The sequence below is a fragment of the Pelecanus crispus genome, chromosome 1 (genome assembly GCF_030463565.1).
Source record: "Pelecanus crispus isolate bPelCri1 chromosome 1, bPelCri1.pri, whole genome shotgun sequence".
Lineage (NCBI taxonomy): Eukaryota > Metazoa > Chordata > Aves > Pelecaniformes > Pelecanidae > Pelecanus > Pelecanus crispus.
The window spans coordinates 178,122,061-178,134,454 of NC_134643.1; the positions used below are offsets into that span (position 1 = coordinate 178,122,061).

General features: G+C 35.0%; 1 protein-coding gene across 4 annotated transcripts in view; it reads left to right on the forward strand.

Moving 5' to 3' along the window:
* Positions 1-12,394, forward strand: part of RBM26 (RNA binding motif protein 26) — a 56,744-nt gene that overhangs the window by 22,432 nt on the left and 21,918 nt on the right. For 2 of the 4 annotated variants that reach the window (XM_075712480.1, XM_075712490.1), the window contains exons 9-15: positions 321-461; positions 1,497-1,608; positions 2,389-2,548; positions 3,961-4,125; positions 6,905-7,036; positions 8,061-8,132; positions 11,298-11,426. In XM_075712480.1, the coding sequence (XP_075568595.1) occupies positions 321-461; positions 1,497-1,608; positions 2,389-2,548; positions 3,961-4,125; positions 6,905-7,036; positions 8,061-8,132; positions 11,298-11,426 (911 nt within the window). Of the gene's footprint in view, positions 1-301; positions 462-1,496; positions 1,609-2,388; positions 2,549-3,960; positions 4,126-6,904; positions 7,037-8,060; positions 8,133-11,297; positions 11,427-12,394 lie in introns of all 4 variants that reach the window. The other 2 variants (XM_075712497.1, XM_075712505.1) reach the window with 2 other exon arrangements.

The following is a 12,394-nucleotide window of genomic DNA, read 5'->3' on the forward strand; positions in this document are numbered from 1 at the left end:
TGTACTTTCTAGAGATTATAATTTCATAGTTTGGGAGAATAAGTTTGTATCATTTAGACTGTGACAGTAACTTAACACTCTTTTTTTTTCTAACTTAGTTCAGGACAGAAGTAAAATTTGCATGTAAAATGTGAATCTTGACTATGGAATAATATTTTTACTGTGTTTAAGCAGAAAACTTGGCATGGTAGTTTTTTAGGATAGTTGTTACACAACTCTTCAGTTGTAACTATATCTTGTAATTCAATGAAATATTATATTTGAAACCTTAGGGGTTTTAACTGCAATTTATTTTAATTAGACAATTTCTTTGTTACCAGAAACGTACGACACAGATGGCTATAATCCAGAAGCTCCAAGTATAACAAATACTTCAAGACCTATGTATAGACACAGAGTACATGCCCAAAGACCAAATTTGATAGGACTCACATCAGGTGATATGGATCTACCACCCAGAGGTATGCTCTCAAAGCTATACTTATTTGGTTTAGCTGGTTTTCTTACAGTTTTCTTTGTTTTTCTTATTTTTTCTTAATGCAGACTGAGGCAGTTTTCAGAGAACGTAATATTGGAAAACATTGTCTTTTTTAAAATCTCCTTGAATTGAGATGTTTAATTGAATAGGGAATTATGCTCATAGTTGCTTTGTGTGTGCATTTTTACAGGTAAAATGAAATCTCTTGCTAGAGTATTGCACGGTTTACACTTGGCTGTAATAACTTGTCACTTGTACATCTTTTACACAGAAAAATGTTACTATTTCTATAACAGACTCTTGGGATGATTTTTGCTGTGGAGAGGAGAGAGTCATTTTTATCTGGTAGCAGACAGTTACACATGAGTGATCTTAATCTTATAGTTCCTATGGCCCTGGGAAGAAGCAGCAGCATACAAAATGAGAAGGGAAGAGGGATAAACCCAATTCTTTTAATGTGGGTTTGTTTACATTTGCATGTATCTGTATTAAATCTTACTATGTTTCTGTTGGTGTATTTTCTGTGAGGAGTTCCCCAATGTGATTCCTCTTCTTCAGCAAGAGTGACTCCTCTCCCACCCTGTCCCTAAATCTTGCTCCTAGGTGCTAGTGCTCTGGAGTACTGTTCACTTCCTGCTAGGAGCATTTTTGTGTGTGCCATCTAATAGTAGAATGGAGGTGTTAGAAATGGTGTGAGCCTCAGATTATTGTATGGGATATTGTGCATCAGTGAGTGCAGTCATCTTGAGGCAGATGCCTTCTGTCACACTTCTTTTGTTTTCTTTATGTATGATGTTACTGTGACAAAATGAAAGCTATTAGTGATTCTGATCTGTCACAGCATCTGTTGATAGTTAAGAAGAAAAGTCTGTGACCAAGATTTGATCCAGTTTGAACAAGGATCATAGTAATTTCAAAATAAACAATTGTGCTTTTTGGTGGAAATTCAGAATACCTTTTTACAATCAAATAAACGGAAAATACAAACAAATTGTAAAATCTTTTCATCTGTTTACAGAAAAACCTCCTAATAAAAGTAGTATGAGAATAGTGGTAGATGCTGAATCCAGGAAAAGAACCATTGGTGCAGGGGATGGTGGAGTTCCTACAAAGAAGACTTGGTTTGACAAGTGAGTGCTCATTAACACCAGGTTGACTTAATAGTTGGAATTCTGTGGAGCTCTTTTCTGTAATCTGAAACATATATAAATCTATATAAATTGCAAGCAAGTTAAACTGTGAATAAGCGGGCTGTACTAAAATAAATCACACTATAGAGTGATCTGTATTTGACTGTCTTCTCTCAAAAGCAGTATAGAGATAGCTGAAGTTGCTTTGGGTGATACCAGTATCTACTCCCTGAAAGCTGGAATGGTCTAAGAAACAGAGAAGCTGCAGTGTGATGGTTGTTAAGGATGACTGATTTTAATTTTGGGATGTGAACTGTATCATTGGCATTTTGGATTGAGTTGCCACGTATGTTACTGACAGAAAATATAGGGTGCAGTGCTTAGTGTCCAGATATACCTGGGGTGACAAAAGGTTGGAAGGGATTTTAAGAGAGCCTTGAAGTAATACTTATTTGAAACGTTAGTGGGGTATTTCATGGAATAGCTGAGAAATAGTTTTTGGAGAGAAGCAATGTGGAAGTCAGAATTTAGTGACACAGGCAAATTATCTCACAGGTTTACGTACTGGGATACGTTGAGAGTATCGGTGGGGAAAAATGCAGGTACATGGTCCTGTGTGCTGTACTTTTTTACGCTTTTGTAAATTTTTGGGTTTTTTTAAAGTCTGCAGATCTTTCTTAGTGTGTCTCATACACACACACTCCTATGCAATCATATACAATTTAACATTGTGTTTGCTATCTTGCTATGGACTTCTGGCTTGATTTTTATTTGTTGCAGGCAAAATTTTAATAGAACAAACAGTCCAGGTTTCCAGAAGAAGGTGCAGTTTGGAAATGAAAATACAAAACTTGAATTGAGGAAAGTTCCCCCAGAACTTAACAATATCAGCAAACTTAATGAGCACTTCAGTAAATTTGGAAACTTAGTCAACTTGCAGGTAAGAGTCAACAAAGAGAAGGCTGTATGTTTTGACTTAATGATAAGAAACAGTTGCTAAAAGGAGAATGCCAGGGTTTTTTTAACTGTTTTCCTGAAACTGTTCTCATTATTTTCCTAACTTATTTCTTAAACATGATCTCATTGTTTTTAATGGAATTGTTATTGAAGAAGCAGAAATGAAATGTTCTAGTCTTCTTTTAGATTTTGAACTAATGTTTTCCTCGCAGGTAAGACTTTTAATATGCATTGTTTAAAACATTGAAATTTGATTGGAAGTGTTTTACCTTCATCCCTTTTCTCAAGTTTGGATCTGATGTCATAAACTGTATGTATTTCTCATCCAGAAAGCAGTCCCTGTGATATAATTGCTTTCTAGCCTCATAGTAGTGGTGGTTTATCCCTTATATTTACTTCATAGTGTATCTGAGTGACCCACATTTATGAAGAGAAATAAGCAAACAATTGAAGATACAAAAGAGATGCAAAGAACTAAGGCTTCACTTAGGTTAATGTTACGTATTGGAAGCTGTATGTGTAATGTCAGTATTTCATGTCCAGTCTCTAAAATACTCAGTCTGATCTTTCATCATGTTTCACTATCAACAGTAAGTTTCAGATGCTAGCTAGTGTTATGTACGCTTTCTTGTTTGCACTGAGAGGTTGAACGAAGAGGTGTAATAGAATATTTTTGTGTGTACAGATATAGTACAGAATAAACCTCCCGTGCCTGTCTGAAAACTGAGGGGATTTAAATCTCTCTTAATCACTCTTAAATATTTCTTAAGCCTTTCCATAGTGTACCTAAGAATATGGGTGTATTAGCAGGCAGTATGATTCAGTAAGGCAAGTAAAACTGTGTGTGAATGTGTAGAGACAGACAGACAGGTATGCAGATAGATATTGCAAGCTATGCTCAGATATGGCAAGCTATGCTCTTCCAAAATGTAGAATTTTGTCCTTTGAAGGTGTCTAAAATAATACGTTAATGCTCAAAGGAAGAAAACCAAAATGAACTTTGTTGTCTAGCTCTGATACTAGATAGGACACTTATTAACTGACCCCTGTATTTTTTGTAGCAATTTTCTCTACTTCAGTGATGCTTCCTCTTAACTCTCAAACAGCTACTCATGATTGCAATTAGAAATACTGTTTGACTGTTGAGGTATTTTACTTCTGTTTGTTTGTTTTGGGTTTTTTAATTATTATTAAAGTTTATTAGCTTAATCTCAAGGTTGCTTCTTGACACCAGGCTTTTCAAACAGAATCATGAACAGGAAGTATTTATGTGCTGACCCATATTGGGTTTAAATTGTAAGCTTCTGAGCTTTGACACTAGTGATTTTGTGATAATTGAGAAACAACTGAAAATCATAGATGCAGTAAGTTTTGTTGTTCTGTTTTAAATCTTAGGTTGCATATCAAGGTGATCCAGAAGGTGCCCTTATTCAGTTTGCCACACACGAGGAAGCAAAGAAAGCTATATCAAGTACGGAAGCAGTGTTAAATAATCGTTTTATTAAAGTTTATTGGCATCGAGAAGGCAGTGCACCACAAATCCAAACCACCACACAGAAGGTAGAGGATCTAAGTTTATTCTATCTAGAATGTTATGTAAAATAAAATCTTATAAACCTTTTTAAAAAATGTTTATCGAAAGTAAAATAAGTACTTTTGAAATAGTGAATACTTCATGTAATTCCTTTCCAAAAGTTACTCTTTAATTCTAGATTCTTTGACCTCAGATACAAGGTTCAAGAGTTGATGAGCAAGATAAGACTGAAGGTATTTAAAGAAAGCCCTTCTGTGACTTACAGAGAATTCCACTCTGTTGTCATGTCATCTGAAGCAAGATTTGATGCTACTGTCTGCTGAATAACACCTTTTTTGCTTTAGCTAGTATAGGCTTTTTTTTTTCCCCCTTCTGGTGAGCATAAGAAAGACAGCAGGGTTATATTTCTTTTCTTGGACGATAATCTTAATTTTCTTCCGAAACATGCTGTTTCGCCCAGTCTTTTCCTTTTTGCTTTCCTGTGCATGCATAGTGCTATAGAAAGTAGCAGTAGAATTTGTTTTACACAAAGGTACCTATATGTATATACAGATATACACGCATACATAGAGAGAGAGAGAGAGGGAGGATGTGCAAACAACAGTGTGAGAGGAGAGCTGTGTTAGAGAGACTAATTTTGTGGAAATGGATCAGGCACATATTCCATTTTTAAGTGGAGAATGAGGTGCTGAGAACTGAACTCTCTCTTCTCTGAACTTCTCTCTCCTTCTTTTGTAACAAATGTCCCACTTTTTATCTACAAAAATGCAGTTTTAACAACACCTGTCTCACTGTGTCCCCAGTTATCATCCTTTAGATTTGAGTTTGGAATCAGATTTATAAATACCCTTGGTGCTTGATTTGAACTAGTGCTACTCAAAATGGTATTTATTTTCTAAGCTTGATTTACATCTGATCAACCAGAAGAGGGCAGTGGAGTATGTGATTTGCATTCATACAATCATTACCTCTCTTGAGAAGGATAGCTTGAATCGTTACTGACAGCAGCTTATTTGCTGATTATGCTACCCAGCTTGGACTATTAACTGTGTATTTCCAAACAGATATCTGATCTGTGTATTTGTTATTTTGCAAAACACCAATTTTAGATAGTCTTACAATTTTTGGTGATGTTACTAGCTTCCCAGCATGCCACCTTTGGTGAGTGAACTTTGATGGTTTGAGTATGAATTCCCCTTGGTACCAGGTGACAGTATTAAGGGTTCCCACTTCACAAAGGACAGCCTTCCATCGTGTGTCAGGAAACTACAATTTGAAGTCTGTTACGGGCAATAGAGGGCACACAGTGACAAGAAAAATTTAAACAGGAAATTAAAATTTTAAGTGCAATGCTTTCATCTTCCTCTACTCCAAAATATAACAATTATCAAATTGTCGAGTCAGTAAACAGGTATTTTTAATTCATAAGCCTTTCAGGAGCATGAATATTTACTTCCCTTTTCTTGAAATTAATATTTGGTATCATATCTACAAGTAGTATGGAAACTCTTTCCTTATAGTACTTCAAATACTATAAGTATTCGAATTTCTGTCAAGATTTCTGGTGTATTAATGACAGCTGAATTAATTTCATCTGTGTTTATAATGCTTTCCCGCCAGATTTTTTCTGTGTCAGCCACTAAAGACAGGCTTTTGAATTTTTTTCAACGTAAAATCAGTTGGACTTTAAGTTGTCCCTTCAGTATTATCTGGTCTTGCAGAAATTCTTGACCATTGCTGTTTCCTCAGCAGGATTACTTTGGAAAATTCTTGGTGTGGAAATTCTGAAAGGAGAGGAAGTACTTAGTAAAGATGGTGGGAGTCAATCATAATAAATCACGAAAATAAAGGCTGCTGTCTGGAAGCAGAAGTAATGTGCTCTCCATGCCTGTGGTAGATAAAACAAGAAGTACAGGGCTCAAAAGGCAGCACAGAAGATTTAGGTTAGATATTAAGAAACATTTTCTAATACTAAAGGGTACTGAAACACTTCTACCTAGAGGGGTGACAGGACCTCTCTCATTGGATATCTGTAAGAACTACATAGATAGATAGATACATACTGTCAGTAATGGCTTAGGTATAGCTGACTTTGCCCTGGAGTGGAGGAATGGATTAGGTGACCTCCTGAGGGTCATAAATATGACAGCAAGCTTGCTTGGAAGCATATTTTTTTGGTCTTATGCATTTAATGTTTTGGCAAAGAAAAAAAGGCAAGGTGTTAACTGTCAGGGCACATCCATGGTTGGTTCACAGATTAGCTGCTCTGTTTTCTTTTTCCTCAGTCCTGTGACTGCATGTCTCCGTATCCTTTGTTTTTCTATTTTGTCCAAGTTAAACACATAGGAGATGAAAAGTGACATATCGCTGTAAAAAGCGAGAGTATTTATGATACAAGTTTGTATTCTGCCTTTCTGTAACTAAATGGTTAATGATGAAAGATTTGTGAAAGGAATCAGAAGACTGCTTATTAATTTTTTTTCAATTCTAACAGGTGGAAGTTAAGATAGTCTAAGTAGACATGTTTAATAGAAATAGACCAGAGTTGTTTGGTCAATTCTGTGAGCTGCAAGTGCAAAATAGATGTTACTGTTGTATGCACTACACAAATAGTGTAACATCCTAAATCTCATGAAGTGTTTATTTTTGCCATCAGGTGAAAAACCTATTGAATAACAGAAAGTAAGAAGTGTAAATCTAAATATCACTGCAGCAATTTCATTGTGTATTTATTGAACTACATATGTAGAAGCCTCTGTTGTTAATATTATGATGTGCTTTTTTGGGGGTGGGGCGGTGTTACAGGTGATACAACCTTTAGTTCAGCAACCTAGTTTACCAGTAGTGAAACAATCAGTCAAGGAGCGATTAGGTCCGGTACCTGCAAGTAATATTGAACCTGCAGAAGCACAGAGTGCCAATACAGAAGTCACTCAGGTATGTATGATAGTGGAAAAAATCAGTTCCACATTTTCCTTTCTGTAATAGGTTCCATAGTGTAGGAATGTATCCGTTACAGTTACTCATGTAGCACAAGTACACGTTTACTACTTAAAAATGCATCTAATTTGATTGAGTGGTGTTTTGATATCAGTTTTCCTCAGTGCAAAGATATTTGGCTTTCTTACCCAAGCATGGTGCTCAATTTTTAGTATCATAGCTTTTTCCTAGTTTAAAAAAAACCGCAAAAGATGCTGAAAATATTTCAGTAATGTGTTAAATTGCAGTTTTCAGATTTCAAAATAAAGTTGGTTTCTATCCGAAGAACTAAAAGCTATCCTTTTTTAATACTATATCTGTTAAATGGCTAAAACCATTAGAGACTGATGGTCAGCACCTAAAAGTGTTTTCAGTATTTGTATGTCCCCCTTAATAAGGAAGAATGTAACCACAGTACCAGTATGAATAATGACAGAATCTGGCATGTTACTCCCATTAGAAATAGCCTTTAAATTTTTGTTATGTTAGAAGTATCTCATTATTAGCATTGTGCCACTACTTTAGTTTTACTTCTGAAAAGGAAGACCACCACACTTCAGAAAACATTTATAGTTTAAATTCAAACAACTTCTTTCTGCAGCTGATGCCTGCAAACACCACATTATAAAACACAAAAACTGAAGTGTGTTTAAAAGGGCCTGTGTAGATAATCCTCTGCCAGCTAACATGTCGTGGACTTCTTGCAAAACATATGTACTATAATTTTTGATTCCAAATTTGGCCATATCTTTGTCTTATCCAATCTATTTATAGATGTATGTTAACAGTAAAATCAAATATCTAAAATTAATTTTATCACCTACTTTAATATTATTTTTCCTGTATTGTTGGTCACAAGTCTATGGTTTTATTAGTTAAAAATGTTATTTCTAAATTCCAAACATTTGGAATTACACAGGAAAGAGTAAAATACTCATAAAATAAAGTATATTTGAACTATAATTTTGGTTTGTTTTCTTAGAATGTGACTAAATTATCTGTGAAGGATAGACTGGGGTTTGTGTCAAAGCCAGTTACTCCAACAACTGAAAAGGTAAGAGAATGTCTCATGTTCTCTTCTTCTCACATTTAATTTCAGTAGAATTAATTTTATTACAAAACACCTTGTGTCAATATTAAGTTTGTTTCATAACTATGAATAAAGTTATTTGTTCAAGGTTAGTTTTATGAAGTATAATATATCAAAACTCAGCTTAGCAGATGGCTAAATGATTATAAGAAGAAGAAAACATGCTAGGACAGAAGCTGCTATTCTGTGATTTTGTTTTAATGTAGTAGGTTCCATTTATTCAGTCATGAAAATAACTAGATCTGTTCCAGGATCCTGAGTTGTTAGAATACGGAAATAAATTTTAAAAATAAATAAATTTTGACACTACATATAAATCTGTAGAAAGCCTTTCTATAGAAACGTTTTTGGGCTTTTGTGTCCCTTAAAACGTGATGCTGTAAACATTTACCCTCTTATTTGGTCTTACAATTTGCAGTACTTGTGAAAAGATAAAAGGGAAAATTAATCAGTATAGAAAGGACAAAGAGAGGTAAGGTGGGAAAGGTGCATCTGAATGGTGGTTATGAGTTATGTATTTTGCCCAGTGGTTGCAGTTTTCAGAACACAGAGTTGTTGATGTGTTTACTTTAGTAGCAAAGTTTGTGATGCATGTTTCCAGATCTATTTAGCACCTTGGGGGACACGCTTCCCCAGTGTTTATAACATTCGAGAAGACTTTTGGTAGGAAGGCAGCAAGTTTTACCCGGTAAGAAGATTCCTCTGCCTATGTATTTATCTTTTCCATTGGGAATTGGCTTGACCTGAAATGAATCTACTGCATTTCCCCCCCACCCCCTTACGGTATGGCTGTTAATGCATTTAGTGGAATCTAACAAGTAAAATTCATTCCAAAGGTACTATGCTGTATTTAGCATACAAAGATAACAATACTTAATGTTGAGTTGTGATTGTAGAGGGTGTCTCTTTGACTCATTTCAAGCTGAGCAGTCCACCTGAATGCAGTGGTCTTGGCTTCTTGCCTAGATTTTGGTTTTGGTTTGATTAGTTGTATTCATGTTGCCCTGAATTAGTTGCAGATAAATATCTTAACTGTGTATTCATGAACTACATTTTACATATATACTATATACTTAGTTTAGAAATGGGAAGTCTGCTTCAGTTTGAGTGGAAATACTTTTTTTTTCCTCATTCTATAAGAGCTGAGTTACTCTGAAACACCTTTTTTACAAAGAGTAAGTTCATGCTAAAATGGTTTTTGGCTGTGCTGTCTTACGGTACAGACTGATTTTGATTAGCTGCTGGTCAGTCCAATGGACTGGTTGTGAAGCAGCAGTTTCCTTTGGCATTTTTAGCAGGGTTCTGAAACTTGGTTTAACCTGTTTTTACCTACTGCTGTCCCTTTACAAGGAAATACCTTGCTTAGTTTGCAGTGATAATACTGTATAACCATGAGAAATTAAATGATTGGCAGCTGTCAAAAAAAAAAACATAGATGTCATGTCCTAGATGGTTTTTTGCTTCTAACCAAGTGCAGGGTTTGACAAGAACTTCCCAGTAAGAAAGTAGGTAGCTATGCTTCCCAAAGAGCAGGAGGAAAAGGAGATGAAACAGTCATTGTGAGGCCTTTTAAGATCTGTAAAGGGACTTGGAATTTATGAACTAGTGAAGAGATCCACACTGTTCCTTCTCTCGAATGGTATTAAGAGATTTAGAAGACATTGATGTGTTGCTTCTTGCTCTTCTGTATTAGTTGATGCAGGTACATCTGCTGTGGCATCTCTCCTTATATTAAAAGAGATGAGGAAGCATGGTTCACTCTGCCATGAAGTCATATCAGGGCAAAAGGAATGTGTCAAAATTTTTGTCTTTACTTGGTCCTCTGTTTGTGATGTAGCCTGTTCTAAAGTTACTTTGTAATAGGAGCTGTGATGGGCGTGTGCATACATTAATGTGCTTTAATAAGTTAAAACAAAAAATTCCTTCATCTCCTTTTTAATGGCCTGCTTAGAGCATTTTATGTCACCTTTTATAATACCCCATAACATGCTTTGATTTTTTTTTTTTTTTTTTTTTGGTCTCTCTGCACTGCCCACTCTAGAAAATACTTTACTGTGGGAAGAAATAGTATAAATAGCACAACGAAGTGAAAAGCTTTTATGTGAAGCGTTCCTGTTGTAAATTCTTCTGATCTCTTATCTTTTCTGTCTTTCTAATGTTTCTTGTCTCTGTTTTGGTTTTTTTTTTTTTTCTCCTGTTGGTGGGCATTGTGTCTGTTTTATGGAGTGCATGGTGACCAATAGACTCTGCATGCATCTTTTAATTTTCCACATATATATAAAGTATTTTTAAACTCCTGGAAATGATACCAATTGCATAATTGCTGCGATATGCTAACAAGGCAGACAAGATAATGCCTGTATTATCTCCAGCACTTAGCCATGGATTTTTCAATACTAACGTGGCCAAAATGTCCTTTAAGGAACGTGATAAGAAAACAGAACAGTCCAAATCTTCAGGTATTGTGGAGATGTACACAGTGTACTTTAGAGGGATTGTAAAGCAGACAGCTGTGTTCTCAGTAAGTCATGGAGAAATCTTTGTACCTCACTACAAATGTAGGAAAAAGAATAGAGAGCCATAGGAGTCTCTTCCTTTGCTGTACAATGTTGAAGACTTCCCTGTACTTAAGTTACTTTTGTTGATTGTGCAAGCTTCACTTTGCACAAATGGCATATGAAAAGGAACTATTGCATCTACTTTGGACCTTAGTCTCTAAAATTATGTTGAATTTTTGCTTGGAAAATTCATGCAACCATGAAAAACTGCATTTTAAACTTCAAAACAAAAAAGAAAAACTTCAGATATTCTTGGGAAAATCTCAGTCTTCTTAATTATGCTCAAATACGTAAAATTTTATGTATTTGAAACTTAGAAGTACATATGAAATCTCAATGGAAAGGATTTATAATCTGATGTTTATAGTTCTTAGGTATCCAATGTGATGCTGCCTCTTTAAAAATTGTTTAACTTCAGCAACTCCAAATATACTTGTTACACCAAATTTTTATATTCCATGTCATCAAAACAGACAAAAGAAAAGACGCTTATATATTTTTTAAGCACTCATGTTTTTTTAAAAAAACTGAAATTCACTGGCAAAAAAAATAAAATGATTTCCTCCTATAGGTTTTATCTACTTCTACTGGCTTGACAAAAACTGTGTACAACCCTGCTGCTTTGAAGGCAGCACAGAAATCTTTGCCTGTTGTTTCCACTTCCGTGCTAGACTCTAATGAAGCACAGAAGAAAAAACAGGTAAATTAAATATGCTTCTTTATAAAATTGACCTAGATTGAGAACTTGTGACCACTAGAGATAGTGCACTATGTATATTCATCTCAAGAGCATAGATGAAACTAGTTATAACATTAAATTCAGGGTAACGGTTTCTTTTCAAAGAACAAGAAAATTCAGCATTGTTTTGTTACTTTTTCAGTGTATGTTCAGGCAGTGTAAGCAGGTTTAAAACTCTCTAGAAGTTCCAAATGTGAAACACTTTTTCCTGGAAGCAGAATCTCCATGTTGAGGCATGATTTGTCTATTGTGAGTGAGGAGGGGGTATAGTATAGTCACTGTTCTTCTCTTTTAAGCCTTTCTGGAACTGGCCTTTATTCTCATTGAACTGGCCTTTATTCTCAGTGTTTTGTACTTGTGACCAAAATTGTTTCTTCACTTGAGAGAACTGAGAACTGTATGACTACATTTTATTGTTTCCAAACTATAGTTCTGCATCTGCTTTTATATTTGCAGTGTTAGGTTTTCTTTTTTTTCTTTTTTTTTAATGTTAGGGAGAAAATGCAAGAAAAATTCATTTGGCCTTGAATAGATTGCTTAGTACTAGTTTAGCTTGCTTAGAATATTCCAAACAGCCCAGTAAAGCTCCTTTTTCAGGTTTATTCTTATCATTTAAAAAAACTAAATATAGGACAATGTTTATCTTACTGGTTTCAAACCAGAAATTAAGAGTTCAATACTAAGTTAGATTCAAACGTAAGTATTGAAAGCACTATAACCATTAATCAAAGATTTTAGCCTATTGGTAAACTTCTGTAACTAATGTCTAATATTATTTGACATAGCAGTTTGCAGCTGCATGTCAGTTGTGGCATTGGTCCAGACTTTAAAGAAATAGCTTCTAGTTTGGGGATTTCATTTCGTATTTCACCCCTAAAACATGTTTTTCAGAATTAGAGCCTTTATCTTTCAAGTTAAGATGCTAAGTG